Source organism: Ciconia boyciana, chromosome 6, assembly GCF_034638445.1.
Source record: "Ciconia boyciana chromosome 6, ASM3463844v1, whole genome shotgun sequence".
In the NCBI taxonomy this organism is placed as follows: domain Eukaryota; kingdom Metazoa; phylum Chordata; class Aves; order Ciconiiformes; family Ciconiidae; genus Ciconia; species Ciconia boyciana.
The window spans coordinates 14,674,126-14,689,728 of record NC_132939.1 but is presented as its reverse complement, the minus strand read 5'-3'; the positions used below and the strand labels follow the sequence as shown (position 1 = coordinate 14,689,728).

General features: G+C 39.4%; 1 protein-coding gene across 3 annotated transcripts; it reads left to right on the top strand.

Annotated features, from left to right (window-relative positions):
* Positions 1 to 649: 649 nt before the first annotated feature.
* CYP2R1 (cytochrome P450 family 2 subfamily R member 1) lies at positions 650 to 11,933 on the top strand. 3 transcript variants are annotated; one of them, XM_072864345.1, is made up of 5 exons: positions 650 to 899; positions 4,009 to 4,150; positions 4,442 to 5,074; positions 8,123 to 8,452; positions 9,743 to 11,932. In XM_072864345.1, exons 1-5 carry the CDS (start codon positions 669 to 671, stop codon positions 9,916 to 9,918), a joined length of 1,512 nt encoding a protein of 503 aa, XP_072720446.1. In that variant the 5' UTR covers positions 650 to 668; the 3' UTR covers positions 9,919 to 11,932. The 3 variants fall into 3 exon arrangements, with proteins under 3 accessions (XP_072720446.1, XP_072720448.1, XP_072720447.1); XM_072864346.1 differs by lacking the exon at positions 650 to 899 and adding an exon at positions 3,167 to 3,254 and having other exon boundaries at positions 9,743 to 11,933; XM_072864347.1 differs by lacking the exon at positions 4,442 to 5,074 and having other exon boundaries at positions 9,743 to 10,807.
* The last annotated feature ends 3,670 nt before the right edge of the window (positions 11,934 to 15,603 follow it).

Below are 15,603 nucleotides of genomic sequence, written 5' to 3'. Positions count from 1 at the left end.
ACCGCCTACTAGCCGAAAGCTGTCAGGTACGCAGATTCCCTATGCCGTGGCTGGAAAGGGCAGACAGGGCAACACAGCGGGACTTATCGGCTCAAGGCTCCCCAGCCCGAAGAGGCTCTGGGAAAGACATCTCAAACCCGTGGATTTTTGCTTCCAGAGAGGCTTAACAACGAGCACGTCATTGCTTGTTACTCTTCTCAGCCGTCAAGGTCAACGTGTGAAGCACACAGTCAGCAGCGCTTTTCCAACGCTTCGGAAACCTGAAGGGAGCGACTTTTAATGTTATCCCACAAAAAAAGGCAAAACCAAACCACGCGGGGACGGAGACCCGTTTTCCGCACTCCGCAGGAGGACAGCCCCTCCCCGAGGCTTCCCAGCTCCGCGTCCGGGCGGGGCGGACCGCGAGCCCGGCAGGAACCGCAGGCCGGGACTCCGGCGGGAGGCGCCGCGACCCCCGCGCCCGCCCGCAGCCCGCCCGGCGGGGCCCAGAGCGGCCGAGCCCAACCCGCCGCGGCTCCGCGCCGCGCCGCGCCGCCCCGCCCCCTGCCCGACGCGGGGGGCGGAGCCCCCGCGGGCCAATGAGCGCGGGGCGGTGCCGCCACCGCCCAATGAGGGCGGCGGGCTGGGGGCGGCGGCAGGAGGAAGCGGCGCGGCGGCGGCGCGGGGCGATGTGGCCGGCGGCGGCGGGGGGCCCGGGCGCGGCGGCGGCGGGCAGCGGCGCCTGCCTCCTGCTGCTGGCGGCGGTGCTGGCGCTGGTCATGCGGCAGCTGCTGAAGCAGCGGCGGCCGCCCGGCTTCCCGCCCGGCCCCGCGGGGCTGCCCCTCATCGGCAACATCCACGCCCTGGGCGCGGAGCAGCCGCACGTCTACATGCGGCGGCAGAGCCAGATCCACGGGCAGGTACCGCCGCTCCGGCGGCGTCTGCCGCCTCCTCGGGGCGCCCCGGAGCGGGAGCGGGGCGGGCTGGGGCGGGGCGGGCAGCGCTGCCGGCGGTCGAGCCAGGGGAAGAGACAGCCGGGCGGGCTCTCCCCGTCCCGGCGGTCCCCGGGCTGCCGCGGAGCCCGGACCCGCACCGGCAGCACGGCGCGTCCGGCCGGGGGAGCCGTCCCGCCGCCTGGCCCCGGCCCGGAGCGGCTGTCGGTGCCCGCGCCGCGCCGGGGAACGAGCGGCACCGCGGCGGCGGCCGCCCCAGGGAGGAGGCAGCGGCATCGTGGGCGGAGCACCCCCGCCGGCTAACGGGAGCAGGGGAACGGGCCCGGGGCCCCGTCGGTAGCGGGGCCAGAGCACAAGGCTCTGGCAAAACCGGTGCTGGGGCCAGCCCGACCCGCGGGAGCAGGGGCAGACCGGTGGCAGAGGAGAAGAGGCTTTTCACCTCTCTGATGCCAGAGCTCCCTCCTTAGGGCGGCGGAGGCGGAGGGGAGAGGAGCTGTCTGCCCGCCTGCCTCTTGCTTTTATTTTATTTTTTGGTGCAATGCTTGAACTGGTGTCCTGCTGCAAATGGAAGTAACTCGCTTGTTTCATGTCTGCAAGTCTTGGACACGCCAAAAGGCCTTAAAATTAACAAAATTACAACAAATAGCAGGCCCTTGAATAATGCAGCATTTTCACTGAAGACACACTGCTTCAAAATGCCTTCAGTGGGATATTTGAAATACTTACTTACGGTCAATTAGTATAACTATATAAGAATGGATTTTTTATTTTTTTCATACTTTCTTATGTACCAGGCGTTTCTTTTCCTCAGCCAGTTTCAAGCAACCAGTCTATTCTTATGCGCTTCATAAAAGTTAAACCCAAACTAGATCTAGCAGGGAAAGGCAGGCTGGTGTTCGTAAGCATGTGTGTGGTATACACATACACACACACACGCACACACACGTGCATGTACATTTTGGTAGCAGCCGGCTAGTCAGCGCGCACACCCTGGCCAGCCATTCAGTGTGCCCGTACATCTCCAGACTATTTATAAGACCTGTGGTGTTTTACTTAGCAGGATTATCACTGGAGGTCTGGGAAGGACTGAGCTTTTTGTCCAACAAACAATGGTTTGTCTAGAAAATTGAGTCCTTCAAACTGCTAGAAGTGTTTAAATATAACACCCCTAGCAAGCAAGTAAAACTGTTGCTAGAACTTAAGTCTGTCAAAAGCTTTTGTCCAGATCATTTATGAAAGCTACAGCAGAAACAGAATAGTCACAGTCTTGTCACAAATGAGAAGCGAAGCAAAGTGCACAAATTAAAAGCACGCTAAACGGCAGAAACAAAAGGATAGGATTATCTTTTGTTTCATTTACTTTGGCAATGGAAAAAAGAAAATGTGTTTCCAGCAAAATACTAGGACAAATAGGAAGGAAAATGTGTCATCAAATAAACTAAGCTTTCTACTTGCCTGGAATGCTGTATGTAGTTCTAGTCACCTGCTCTCAGAAAGGATCCTGTGGAATTTGAGGGGACTTGAAGATGTCATATCAGGATTGGGGGGGCTCTGGGAAAATACAATGAAAGGATTTTTTTTTAAATTGTGTGTAACATAGGAAGAAAGATAAATAAGCTATGATCAAAGTACACAAAACTCACAGACGGTTTGCAGAAATATATTGGGAGTGTCTTCTTGTCACTTAAAAAAGAAGAGCCATTATAACAGTGAAAATATGAAGTATGCTAAAACAAAATAGTCATAGAATCATAGAATCGTTTAGGTTGGAAAAGACCCTTAAGATCATCGAGTCCAGCCATTAACCTAACACTGCCAACTCCACCACTAAACAGTGTCCCTAAGTGCCACATCTACATGTCTTTTAAATACCTCCAGGGATGGTGACTCAACCACTTCCCTGGGCAGCCTGTTCCAGTGCTTGACAACCCTTTCAGTGACAACCCAGTTGTCACAGAATGTATAATTAGGCTAACGTTACTGCATATTGTGGAGGTCCACAGCTCTGAGATGAAGGAAAAACTAGAGATTGGTATAGGTAAAAATACAGATTTGTAATGCTAAGTAAAGTATGGAAAGGGATATAGGATTTCAATCTTGAGTTTAGCCTCGGTTTTAATTTTTAAAACTTAGGTTAAGATTTTCATTTTGTTTATCCTGTATGTGCCTTCTGCAGGATGTATTGCATCTTTCTCCAAAGCATCTAGTGCTAACCACTTCTGGAAACAGGAGATGGGACTAGCTGGGCTATGCTGTCATTTGTTGGCTGTCATCCTGGCTCTCACTTCTATCATCTGATGGTTCTTTGGGAGCCTGTGCAAAGTAAGCTGGTGTCCAGTTTCAGAGGTAGAAAGGACTGGGTGCAGCTTGGTTGTTTTCACAACTGACGCCACTTCTGTGTCTGCCATTACTAAGTGACATGTTGGAAGTCTTTGTGATATGAACTTGTAGCTTCAGTCATAGTCCCCTTAACCAAATTAAGCTATTGGAATTTACCTTTACTCAGGCAGGGAGGAGGAGCAGATATAGTGGTAAAGCTTTCCTCCCACCTGTGGAAGTAGTCTCAGCAAATTAGGAGAGTAGACAATATATGTTCTTTATTTCTAGTTCTTATATAAAAACTATACCTTATATCTAATAATGTCATACTATATAGTTACAAGTATCTACTTATACTTCTATCTACTTATATCTACTAATGTTAGGGGACAGTACATTTTTTCTGAAAAATATGCAGTCGTACCAAATTCACATTTTTTTTAATGACTATATGAAAGCATCCCCAGTCCTTACTTTGGAGAGCTGGTCACTTTAGGTGCACAGCAAAGCACAGAATGTAGTGTGGGCTAATTTACCTTATCTTTTGACAGAGTAAAATAGCTCACAACAGACTCTACTGTTGTGTCACCTCTGGCTACCTGCATGCCCTTTGGAAGTTTACTCAAGCCTGTATTTTGCATTGATGTTTAGTGTTGTTTCACTTTTTCATTACTTGTTTTTACTTGCTCTCATTCTTTGGTCTTAAGATTTGGTTGTAACAGCATTTTACAATTTTTATTCGTTTTTTCCCCCGAAGATCTTCAGTCTTGATCTTGGAGGTATATCTGCTATTGTACTGAATGGCTATGATGCAGTAAAAGAATGCCTTGTTCATCAAAGCGAAATTTTTGCAGATAGACCATCTCTTCCCTTGTTTAAGAAGCTGACAAACATGGGAGGTAAGTGCTAATGTATTTTATATAAAAATGTAATTTTTGTCCAATACATGGGTTTGTGATCACATGAAACATTTGCTTTAGCCATTTTCTCTACTTCTTTATCTCCTTTCATAAAATACTTGATGCCTCTTTAAAGATATTATTTGGAAAGGATTGTCACTCTTGGACTGTGTTCCATAGCAAGATGTGTGTAATTTTTTGTCTCATTTTTTGTCTTGTTAAATAATTTTATGATCTTATGGGGGAAAAACAAGGCGTTGCATAAAATACTGTGTCAAAATATTTTTTCAGGCTTACTGAACAGTAAATATGGCAGAGGATGGACAGAACATCGCAAATTAGCTGTAAATACCTTTCGACTTTTTGGATATGGTCAAAGGTCCTTTGAACACAAAATTTCAGAAGAATCTATGTTTTTTCTTGATGCCATTGATACATACAAAGGCAGACCATTTGATCTTAAGCATTTGATAACAAATGCTGTTTCAAACATTACTAATTTGATTATTTTTGGAGAACGTTTTACATACGAAGATACTGAATTTCAGCACATGATTGAGATTTTTAGTGAAAATATTGAATTAGCTGCTAGCGCTTCTGTATTTTTATATAATGCTTTTCCTTGGATTGGTATTTTGCCATTTGGGAAACACCAGCAGCTGTTTAAAAATGCAGCTGAAGTCTATGACTTTCTTCATGAGCTTATTGAACGTGTCGCTGAAAATAGGAAGCCTCAGTCACCTCGACATTTTGTAGATGCATATTTAGATGAGATGGATTGCAATGAAAATGATCCAGAATCTACATATTCAAGAGAAAACTTAATTTTCTCTGTTGGAGAACTCATCATAGCTGGGACAGAAACCACAACAAATGTTTTAAGATGGGCACTGTTATTTATGGCTCTTTATCCAAACATTCAAGGTAAGAACTTTGACGTTTTGAGGAACTGATACACTTTCCTATTACAAATTTAAAATGCTTTTTCAAAGTGGTGCAGTAATCCATAGTCGTAACCAAAAAGGAAGGTTTGTATATATTATTCTATTGTATCATTTACCAAATATACTATGGACAGATGTAAAAAGCTTATTTTATATGCAGATGAAGAGGATATCAAAAGTCACGTATGCTGATAAAATTTTAGCATATTATTTTGTGAATACATTTTTATGAAGCTTTAATATTTTTAATAAAGTATTTCTAATATATTTAAGTTTAGTGTTGTGATGCATAATATTGGCTGGCAGATATACTAATCTATGTAGTTAATAAATAATAAGCAAATGCAATAAAATATGAAATGAATAAACTAAATGAAAAATGTAAAAACATCAGCAAAAATGTAAATCGGGTTGTGGTTAACAGTTTAGGTACAATTTCTTTTTATCCTTAAGTGCCTCAGTTCACAATAGATTTACATATTATAGACATGTATATTTATACTTTTGGAAGAACAAAAATAGCATTTAAAAATAAAAAGATGTGTTCCAGTCATTCTGAAGTAAGACAGCAATAGATGTTTGAATGTCAGCCCAGACCTTTTATGTAGAAGTTTGGATTTTAGCAGTGAACAGTCACGTTTCTTGTTCCACTGCCTCCACTTCGCTCTTCCTATCAAAACCTTAGCAGTGCTTAGTTCAGCTAGGGACTTTCAGTATTTGGAGAAAGAGCAGCCTAGATAACTTGGAAAGTTACTACTGATACTTTGACCAAAGAATATTGCTCTAACATCAATTTCACCATCATCATCATTTCAGAATGGAGATGACTTTACCTGTACACTACCAACAACACTACCTGTAGCTATAAGGCTCTTGAGATCTGAAGTTCTGCACAGGAACCAGATATCTTTATGTATGAAAGATTGTATTTTCTTCTTGTGGTAGTAGGTGCATGACTCTATACCTTCTGATTTTCTCAGCTAGAATAATTTTTAATTTAAACTGGGTGGACAAAAAGCAATTATTATTTTAAAATTAGAGGTCAAATTTTATATTTACGTTTACGGTAAAGACAGTTTTACTTGAAAAAAATGAAAGTTAACATATGATGATAATGTATGTCAAGGCCTGACATGCTATAAACAGTGAAAATCATTCAGATTAAATAAAGAAGTTGATGCCAAAGCTCTTTTGTTGCTGCTGTTATCATTATTTTAAGTCCCATATTCACTGAGCTGGTTAAAATATCTGGCCAAGCAAGTAGAACCAAAGTTCGCTCAAATACCTCCTGAGAGCCATAACCTCTTACATATTTTCTTATTTTCATTTACTCAAATATTTTAGTTAGTTGATTAATTAATTGAACATGAGGAAACTGATTAAAGATTAAAAAATGGGAAAACTTTCTTCTAGCCTAGGATTAAAAGCAAGATCTAACAGGATTTGAGTTGTTAATTTTAAAAACTTTGAGGGACATACTTAAGAGAAATATGTAGCTTCAGCTCACTAAGTACAGCTAATAATTTTTTTGTGGAAGCTTAAAATTGTGATTGCTATGTTTAACCAGTCAGCACATTTCAGACAATTTAAAACAAATGGGTTTAAAATAATTAATATTGCTTTTATGCTTCTGAGTTCCACCAATTCATCTATGTGCTTTACACAGTATAATAAGAAAATCTACCAAAACCCAAAAACATTTAATAAAATGAAAAAAATATAATCTGATTTTATAGGTACTTAAGTTTTAGGATGCATAAATACATTGTCCATATTTTAGTTAAAAATATATTAAGTGCCATAATTAGTCAATAGGATATATTTATGCTTTACATTATATAAAAAGCCCAAATGCAAAAAGGTCCACTTAAATCAAAGTTTCTGATCAGTCTGTCCTGGCTAACAAGCAATATTCTTATCTTAAAACAAGAACATCCTTATTCTTTCTCTATTAAGATATGACCAAGATACTGTTTTTCAATAAAGATCAATACAACTTTGTAGTTTTGTGTCTCCTATGCTTTGGCCGATTTTGTAGAGATCCACTCACCTGAAATAATCTTCTGATCTCAGATCTTGCGATGTAATGAGTTTCTGAATTTGGATTCAAAATCAGTTAATCTGGATAAAAATAAAAATTACTGTTGCTTTTCATTTATTTAGACTTTCTCTGTCCAAGTATTACAATATACACTGATACACCACTACATGACAGAATGTACTTTCACTCAGCTGCTCTTCACCTCTTCATTTTGATGTGAAATACTGTCACTTCAGGTTGAAAAACCTGGTGATTCTGGTAGAATTTTTCTGCCATTGTCCAGATTTTCATTATTGGTTCCACATGAATTGTAAAAGTCCAGCTTTGTTTTAGTTAGGAGCTGTCTGGAAGTTTCAGCAAAGAAAGTGTATCAGGAAAAAGAAGAGGCAGTTTGAATACTTTGAGATTATTTAAATAACCTGTGAACTTAATTTTAAAAACAGCTTAAAAAACAGTGATTGAATTTGTTCCTTTTCAGTTAAATTCAGACTCCTGTCTGTCTTAACTCTCACTGTGTTGTATCAGATATTCTCAGTTGAAGAGTGAGTGATTTTACACCATGACAATTCTAAAAAGTCATAGCAGAATTAGACAAGGGAAAGTTCAAGTGGCTAATTTCAGTGTTATCTGTGTTCACTCAAGTATTTAATGTACTTTATCTTTGCAGTCTTTGGTTTGTTTCTTTAATTTTGAAGAGCTCCAGAAATAAAAATATACACAAGCAAAGAAAAGTATGTTAAAACACAATTTTACTGAGACACAATAATTACTTTCAAAATGAAGATTACTAGTATACATGCTAGTAATAATTCCTACTAGGAGGATAAGGAATATAGAGTCTAAATTTAAAAGTTGGTAAGCTACTATATTTTAAGGTAAGATATTTCATGTTTCAGTATCCTTTTAAAAGTATAGATTTTATAGCTTAAAGTAACAAATAAAGGCTGTTACACAATAAACATCAACTTTTATTCCTGTTCCTAACAGGGCAAGTTCAGAAAGAAATCGATTTAGTCATCGGCCCAAACAAAATGCCTACCTTAGAAGAGAAATGCAAAATGCCATACACGGAGGCTGTTCTGCATGAAGTTCTGAGATTCTGTAATATAGCTCCACTAGGTATTTTTCATGCAACTTCCAAAGATACTGTTGTGCGTGGTTACTCTATTCCTGAAGGCACTACAGTCATTACAAACCTCTACTCCGTTCATTTTGATGAAAAATACTGGAGCAATCCAGAAGTGTTTTCTCCTGAGAGGTTTTTGGACAGCAGCGGGCAGTTTGTCAAGAAAGATGCATTTATTCCTTTTTCACTAGGTAAGAGTGATTCCTCCCACTGTTCCTTTTCATAAATCTAGAGATGTATAAGTGATGGCAATAAATCAGAAATGGACAGAATGATATGAAATATGCACAGTTCTGATGAAACAGCTATTTTAAAAATATTCAATATAATGCACTCTGGAAATAATGCATGTTAGCATAATATCTTTTATATAGATGAGCTTATTATTATATATAAACTAACAAAAAAGCGCAATATCTTATCTGAGGAGTCTATACATTTTATATCATTGCAGTACATAAGTGTTATTCGTTTCACAATTAATAGTCATTTGCTGCTAAAGTCATTACATACAGGTGATTTACACAACCACCTTTCAATTTTCAGCACTTAGATCAGTACCAGAAATGGCAGATTTTATTCAGAACTAGCTTGGGGGTCAGCATGTAGCGCTGCATTCTGTCCTGAGGAAATATTCTGGCAGTCCTAAATAATTATGGATTTGTCTTTTGATGCCTATAAGAGTGGATAATTTACCTTACATATGATTATCAACCAAAAAAATTAGGTGTTCCATATAAGCTAACTGCCAGGGCTTCCTCTACAGTCCACAGAAAGACATAACCTTGTGTGGAGGGTGACTTAGTTTACTTATCTGGGATACTCTTTCTCCAAAAAATAGAAGGAGACAAGACAAGACAATTTCCTTAGAATAGATGCACAACACCTAAATGGCCAAAGTTAGATTTGATGAAGTCCACCTTTATTGTGTATTCTATTACATTTATTTTTGCCTGTTTGACCTTACCAGTTCCAGACGTTGTTATCCATTCATCTGTGTCTTCCACAACCACATTTACTCCCTGTAACTAGTCATACATGGAATGGCAACTAATATTTAAAGACATTGTCCAGACCTGTTTCATATCTTTCTACTTACCAAGTTATAATAATTGCCAGGTAGTAATGACTGGCAGTAGATGTAATTAAGAAAATAGTAGGGGACAAAAGCTGAAATTCACAGTATAATTTTTTTTAAATATCTTCTGTCTAGATTGGCACTTCAAGACAAGATAAAGTAGCAAATAGCTTATCTAAATGATTTGACAATTAGTTACAATGGCATTTGTGTAGTGAGAAGAACAAATTCTCTAAAATCTGTTTCTTGCTGTAAATTATCACCTATCCTCTCTTACAGAATACTACCACCAAGTTCATATAGCTCCTCTTAGAACACAAAAATGACCATTCTTACTCATAATAAGAGTGAAAATGTAGTTGAACACATTTTAAGTCTTTTCAAACCCTTCTTTGCCATCCAGGAAGAAGACATTGTCTTGGAGAACAGCTAGCTCGAATGGAAATGTTTTTGTTTTTCACTTCATTACTACAACGATTTCACCTGTGTTTTCCTCATGGCGTGATTCCAGATCTCAAACCAAGATTAGGCATGACATTACAACCACAGCCATACCTCATCTGTGCGGAAAGACGGTGAAGAGAAGGGTCTAGATTGTCAGGTGGAGCACAATGCTCCAAGTTGCAGCTGAGGAATCACTTTGCCTTCTATTTCTAAATGTGTTCATGTCAGAACAAAAATTTAAAGGACTTGCAGATAAATTCTGACTATTTGTACACAAGTTAACAGTTTCTTTTTACTTGGTTTTCACACAAAAACCCTCAACCAAAACTGTGAAACACATCCTGTGTTTAAAGTTGATGTTTTCACTCCAGAAGTCTGTTTTGAATCTAACTTCTGATTCAGCTTTTAAATATTTAATTACTTAGCAAGCCATTTTACTTTGAGAGGATATTTTTATAAGCATGGAGAATATGGCTCAAAATGTTTACTCAGATTCATGTGTAGAAATCTCATTTACATTATTCCAGTTAAGCTGTTCTTTATAATTCTCCATTAAATTTACATAGCTAAAAAGGTTTTAAAGGTATCTATTTACATTTCTGCAACTCAGAATGAACTATCATTTCCAGCCTTGACAAACAAATTGTCTATTAAAGCATTTTAATCCTTCCTTCTCCTTGCCATATCTTCCCAGTTGCTCATAATTTTCTAGTGAAGAAGATAACTGTGCGAATTCACTTTTAAGATCTTTTATGGCTTGCTTCTCATTTAGTAACATATACAGTGGTCAATTATTGCTGTAATCCTGACAATTACAGCCATCTTTTTTGCCAGTTTATTGCATTTCCAGACACGTCCTCCATTGCCTCCCAATACAAAGCATTATGTAATGATTAATCTCTGCCTAAGTAGTCTGGAAAAAACAGTGTTTGTGTTACCAGAGTCACATGCAACTATACTATGAGTCAAGAAAATAAGTTACTCATGAGTCTGACCAGAGAAGAGACCTTTTTGGGAGGGGGAGTGGAATAGGGTGGGGAGAAACAGATTTTAAATGGATTTTAAGCACAAGTTTTAGGCATAACAGCTACTCTTGACTTCTGCCAGCTTCATTTTTTATTCTTGACAGCTATTGCTTTATGGTTATTGGTAGATAAAGATTTATGCATGCAGGCCCTACAGGAGAACCCTGATACTCTAAATATGGTATGTTCAGTCCCCACCATGTGGGGAGAAGCAGGACCTCAGAATAGGGTGTAGAACAAAACACACACTGAGCACACGGCTATTTAGGGACAGGGCTGAATATTAGACCTTGCTCTTTATACAGCTTATGCTTCAACTTGGAGCTGCAGGAAAGTTCAAAGGCAGGAATTGGTGTTTTTCTGCTGACCTGATGTTTTCAGCTTACACTGAGCAGAAATACTTCCTTTCTTTTGAAATAGCAGAAGAGAAGGATCAAACGGAGCTAATACCAGTCCACTTATATAATAGTCTATTGACTTAAGATGCAGCAGGTCCAGATTAATTTACTTACTCTGTCTGAGGGTAGTCAGACCCACATGTCCCACAGAGAGCATCTCAAACACATGTTCCTGGTGCTCTGAAGAGGGTGGGCAGGCTACTCCTCTTGCTGGGTAACTGCCTTTCTGTAGAGAAGATTTAAGATTCAAAAAGGAGAGGAAGGAGGTGAGCCTGATTGCTGGGCATTGGGCACACCATGAAAGCTGCGAATAAATTGCTCCTAAGATACTGGCAAACAGTGGGGCTTAGGAGTCAAGGTTGAGGCTTTTCTGGATACCTGCATAAGTAGATTTTGGGTGCTTGTGAAATGCTTAAGTAAAAATTGTGGAATCTACCAAATTTAGGTGCCCTCATTATGAAGCAATACCGAACAGAAGTGTTCAGTGCTAAGGTTCTGGACTCATGGTAATTCTTCCTATATCCCACCCTGTGCTCTTAGATCAGACAGCCAGAGTTTTGTTAGTATCTAGGCTTGGCCTTCTGGGTTGCAGGAACTCTAGGACATCCTGTGGTTAAAACATGATTCAAATAATCCTAATTGAAGTGGGGGGAGGATTAAAAAAATCAAGAACCAGTTCTTGCGGGGGGATACACTCAAAATGCAGCTGGCCGGTGATAATTCCCTTTTGCTGAGGTATTTTGAGATCTAACTCCTGGCTAGTCTTTAATCCATTTAATGAGAACCATATTGATTATATGTCATTCTGGTTTCTAAATCAAAATGCCTTATAAAAGCCTCAGGATATCAATCCAAACTTTTACCATTATCTGCCAACTTACGGTCTCGTTGAAGCAATCAAATACCTTTGACAAACAGTCTTTTCTATAAATCTATATCAGTATTAGTTATATTTACATGTTTCATTCTGTATCAACTTTTTCATTATTTTCCCTCTGATTTAGAATTATCCTAATGATCCAATTTAATAATTTGAAATACTGACATAATAATCGTTTTTTCCAGTCCTCTGGAATTTCTCCATTGTATCAAGATTGATAGTAATGAACATCAGTAGCCAGCCAGATGTTCAGAATTTCCTGGTGAGAGTTTTCTACAGCTGAATTATCTAGCATAGCTGGCTGCTATTTAACACTGTTTTGGGATTAAAGGTTGATATATTAACCAGCACATCTTTTTCTGGTTGTAGAATTTAAGGATGAAAAAAGACATTAAGTAATGTGTCGAGGCAAGATTGTTCCCATTTGCAGAAGATTTTCCTATCTGGCTTTAAATGTCCTAATGTTTTGGATTAAAACAATGTGTCCAGATATGGATGGAAAGATTTATTGAAATTTAAGTTGTAACCTCTCTGTTTCTGTAATGCCATTTATTGAGTTCTTGGTTTTGCCATTTATTGCGCTCTTGGTTTCACCATTTTCGTAAGTTTTATTCCTCCAGTATTTATAGTCTTCTCATTTTTGTCTTTTGCAGAGTTAGCCCTTTGAATTCATGATGATAGTTTAGAACTGGAAGCACTGTTTCCACATACAGGTGTATCACAACCACAAGAAGAAAGTTTCATGTACCTTCTCTGTAACTCCACTGCCGTTCCCAAAGGCAGTGAAGGACTTTCTGCTGTAAACGTAGCTAAAAATGCATATTCTGCTTGCCTTTGCTGCTCTCAATCCCTGTACAGTTTTGAATCATTCTTTTTTCTAGTTTGTCCAGGAAAAATCCACTTCAGCTTTTTTCCCTTCCTGTGAGATTATTGCAACGTTCTTTGCACCCTTTCTCGATCTTGTTCAGTATTTGTAAATGCAGACTAGATTCAGCAGTCTTTCCTAAGGAATAGGAATTTTAGGATTAAGACTTGATTTTATATTCTTTACTTAATTATTTTAATTTCTCCTTGAGCAATAACTAGTTGTCTTTTGTGAGTATAATCACAGAAATTCTGTGATTGGAGGAGAATATGGTCAACTCACTATTGTATTAGTTTACTGTATCCCACTCAAAGGTCTCCACAGCCAACTACAGTGTAATACCAGTAGGAAGATTATGAGCTGCTGTATGTTTCTCCTACATGAGAATGGGTGCTTTCTGCCCTATTTCTCAGACACAGTCTATTTCTGTATTACTCCTAGACTTAAGTCCGGGGCCAGGGCAACACATCTTGCTATCCAGCAGGAGATTCCCTTTTAACACTGATGCAAGAGCTGCAGTCAGTACCACCATAGTATCTTAAATCCTTCTTTCTAAAACTCTATCCTTAAACTTAAGTTTTTGGGTTAACCTTGGCCATGCCAGCATCCCCAGAAACTGAAAAAGGAACACTGCAAGCATGTCGTATATGACACTGAAAGAATGCCAAAGAAAATCTTACTCTTTAGCAATTAATTTCCTGAACTTCCACCAGTTTCTGTGACACTGGTGAACGTAAGCTTAGTGTGAACCTAATAAATGCTGGAAAGTTCATTAATTTATGCCTTCAGAAATTAACTATAGAAAGTGAGATTTCATAAAAGTTCAAGAAACATTACTGCTTCTCTGAAAGTAAATAGTTTGAATTTATTGTGATATATTCTTTATATGTATCCAGAATATGTTGTCAGAGAAAGACCTAGAGAATCATAATAATGCTTTTTTGTTATTTTGCCAGTACGTACTAGAAATAGTTCAGCTAACTTGGACTGTATGCCAGGATGTAGCTCCATCTTTTTTCAGTGAACAATCTCTCATGTCTTAGATGTCAATTTCTCTTAATAAGGGAATGATAAAATAGAAGCAGGGGAAAAGGAGAACATTATAGCTGGTGTTTATAATATAGCATGTATTTTAAGGTTATGTACACACTTTCAAGTGTGTAATGTTTTAACTGGGAACTAATAACTGTCCAGAGAATTGGTCATATCATCTGGAAAATTAGAGAAAGTTAAATAGAGAGAAAAATTATAAATAGAGAAGAAAAGAGCACATTGAAAGCAAAAAGACAATGAGTTCTAATTTTTGCAATTATTTACAAATCATTATGAATCATGAGCAGTTTATCTGGAAAAATAATTACAGTTCTTTTGATGACATTTCTGGACTGAATTGGCAGAATTTTTCAGACTAAGTATCAGAAATCACTGTATCCGTAGCAGCCAAAGTGCTATGGAATTTACGAAGAACCTGCTTCTTTCATCCTTAAACTAAGTGTATCATAGAGCTGTGGTAGTTTTTAATTCTGTACAGAATTAGGGTTGGAAAGGAGCAAAACTCACTCATGTTTAAGATCTGTAGTGACTTAAGAGCTACAATATGCCAGGAAGACGTGATGTCCCTTGACTGTGGTTTGAGTATCACTGCAGGAAACGTGAACTGAACCTGCAAGGAAAATTGCCTTTTCATTGGGCAGAACCAATAATTCCTTCTGCTATGGGGATATGCCACTGTATTGTGGGTAAAGGGAAATGCAGTGCCCAGGAGCCCTAGAAGTCTTTAAAGAGAGCAAAGTGAATATGCTCTCTGTAGACCTCGAAAAATTTAGGTTATGTGGGACCATGACCTGGTATTAGCTGAGGGACCTTGCTTAAACAGCCCTGGAGATCCATGGCAATGCCATCTTTAGCCTGCGGGTGGCTGGACAACAGCTGGTAAATTTTCAGGTGTTTTGTTGGGGATAGCTGTCACCACAGGGACAGAAATATCTCCCTATGTAGTTTCTGTGTATGTTGAGAGAACAGACATGTCATTCAAAATAATGTGTTACTGGCTGGTCCAAACCTCCAAAGTTACTCAGCGTGCTCAGGACAAAACTAGGAGACTTTACATGAAGATGCTTAAGGTGAACTCATTTCTTTGCAGATCATGTTCAACAAGGATTGTTTAAGCAAACGGTCTAGGTAGGATATAAAATCAGCTCCTAGTAGTGTCCAAGGTGAGATATTGGGGTTAGCTTTAGAGATGTACAGGCTCTTGCAGAACTGCACGGATTAGACTGCAAGGGAAGAGAAGCCTAATTGGTACGTGCTGTATAATGGCCATCACACTAATGCAGTTTCTCTGCTTATTAAGCCAACCTACCCTTAACAATCATTCTGCATGCTTGTGGACTCATTCCCCTTTCTTCTTCCTACTGACATGAATATTTGCTGAATCTAAAACTGCTGAACAGATGTGCACGTCTCCCTTTCCTCTACACCAGGTTTTCTTGCAAAGGAAACTTCGATGTACTCCAAGTGGGAGAATAATTCTGCATCCACAATGTAGGCAGTGTTGATAACCAGTATTACAGTACTGCACAAGATGATCTGACATGCACTGACTTTATGCTGCAGGAATGTAGCATAGTCTCTATTCAATGGTATTCAGCA

Bases quoted from the DNA above. Each gene is read 5' to 3' on its own strand.
- CYP2R1 (XM_072864345.1), top strand. From the start codon at position 669: ATGTGGCCGGCGGCGGCGGGGGGCCCGGGCGCGGCGGCGGCGGGCAGC. The intron at 4,151-4,441 runs GTAAGTGCTAAT...ATATTTTTTCAG, and splicing joins GAAGCTGACAAACATGGGAG to GCTTACTGAACAGTAAATAT. The intron at 5,075-8,122 runs GTAAGAACTTTG...TGTTCCTAACAG, and splicing joins TCTTTATCCAAACATTCAAG to GGCAAGTTCAGAAAGAAATC.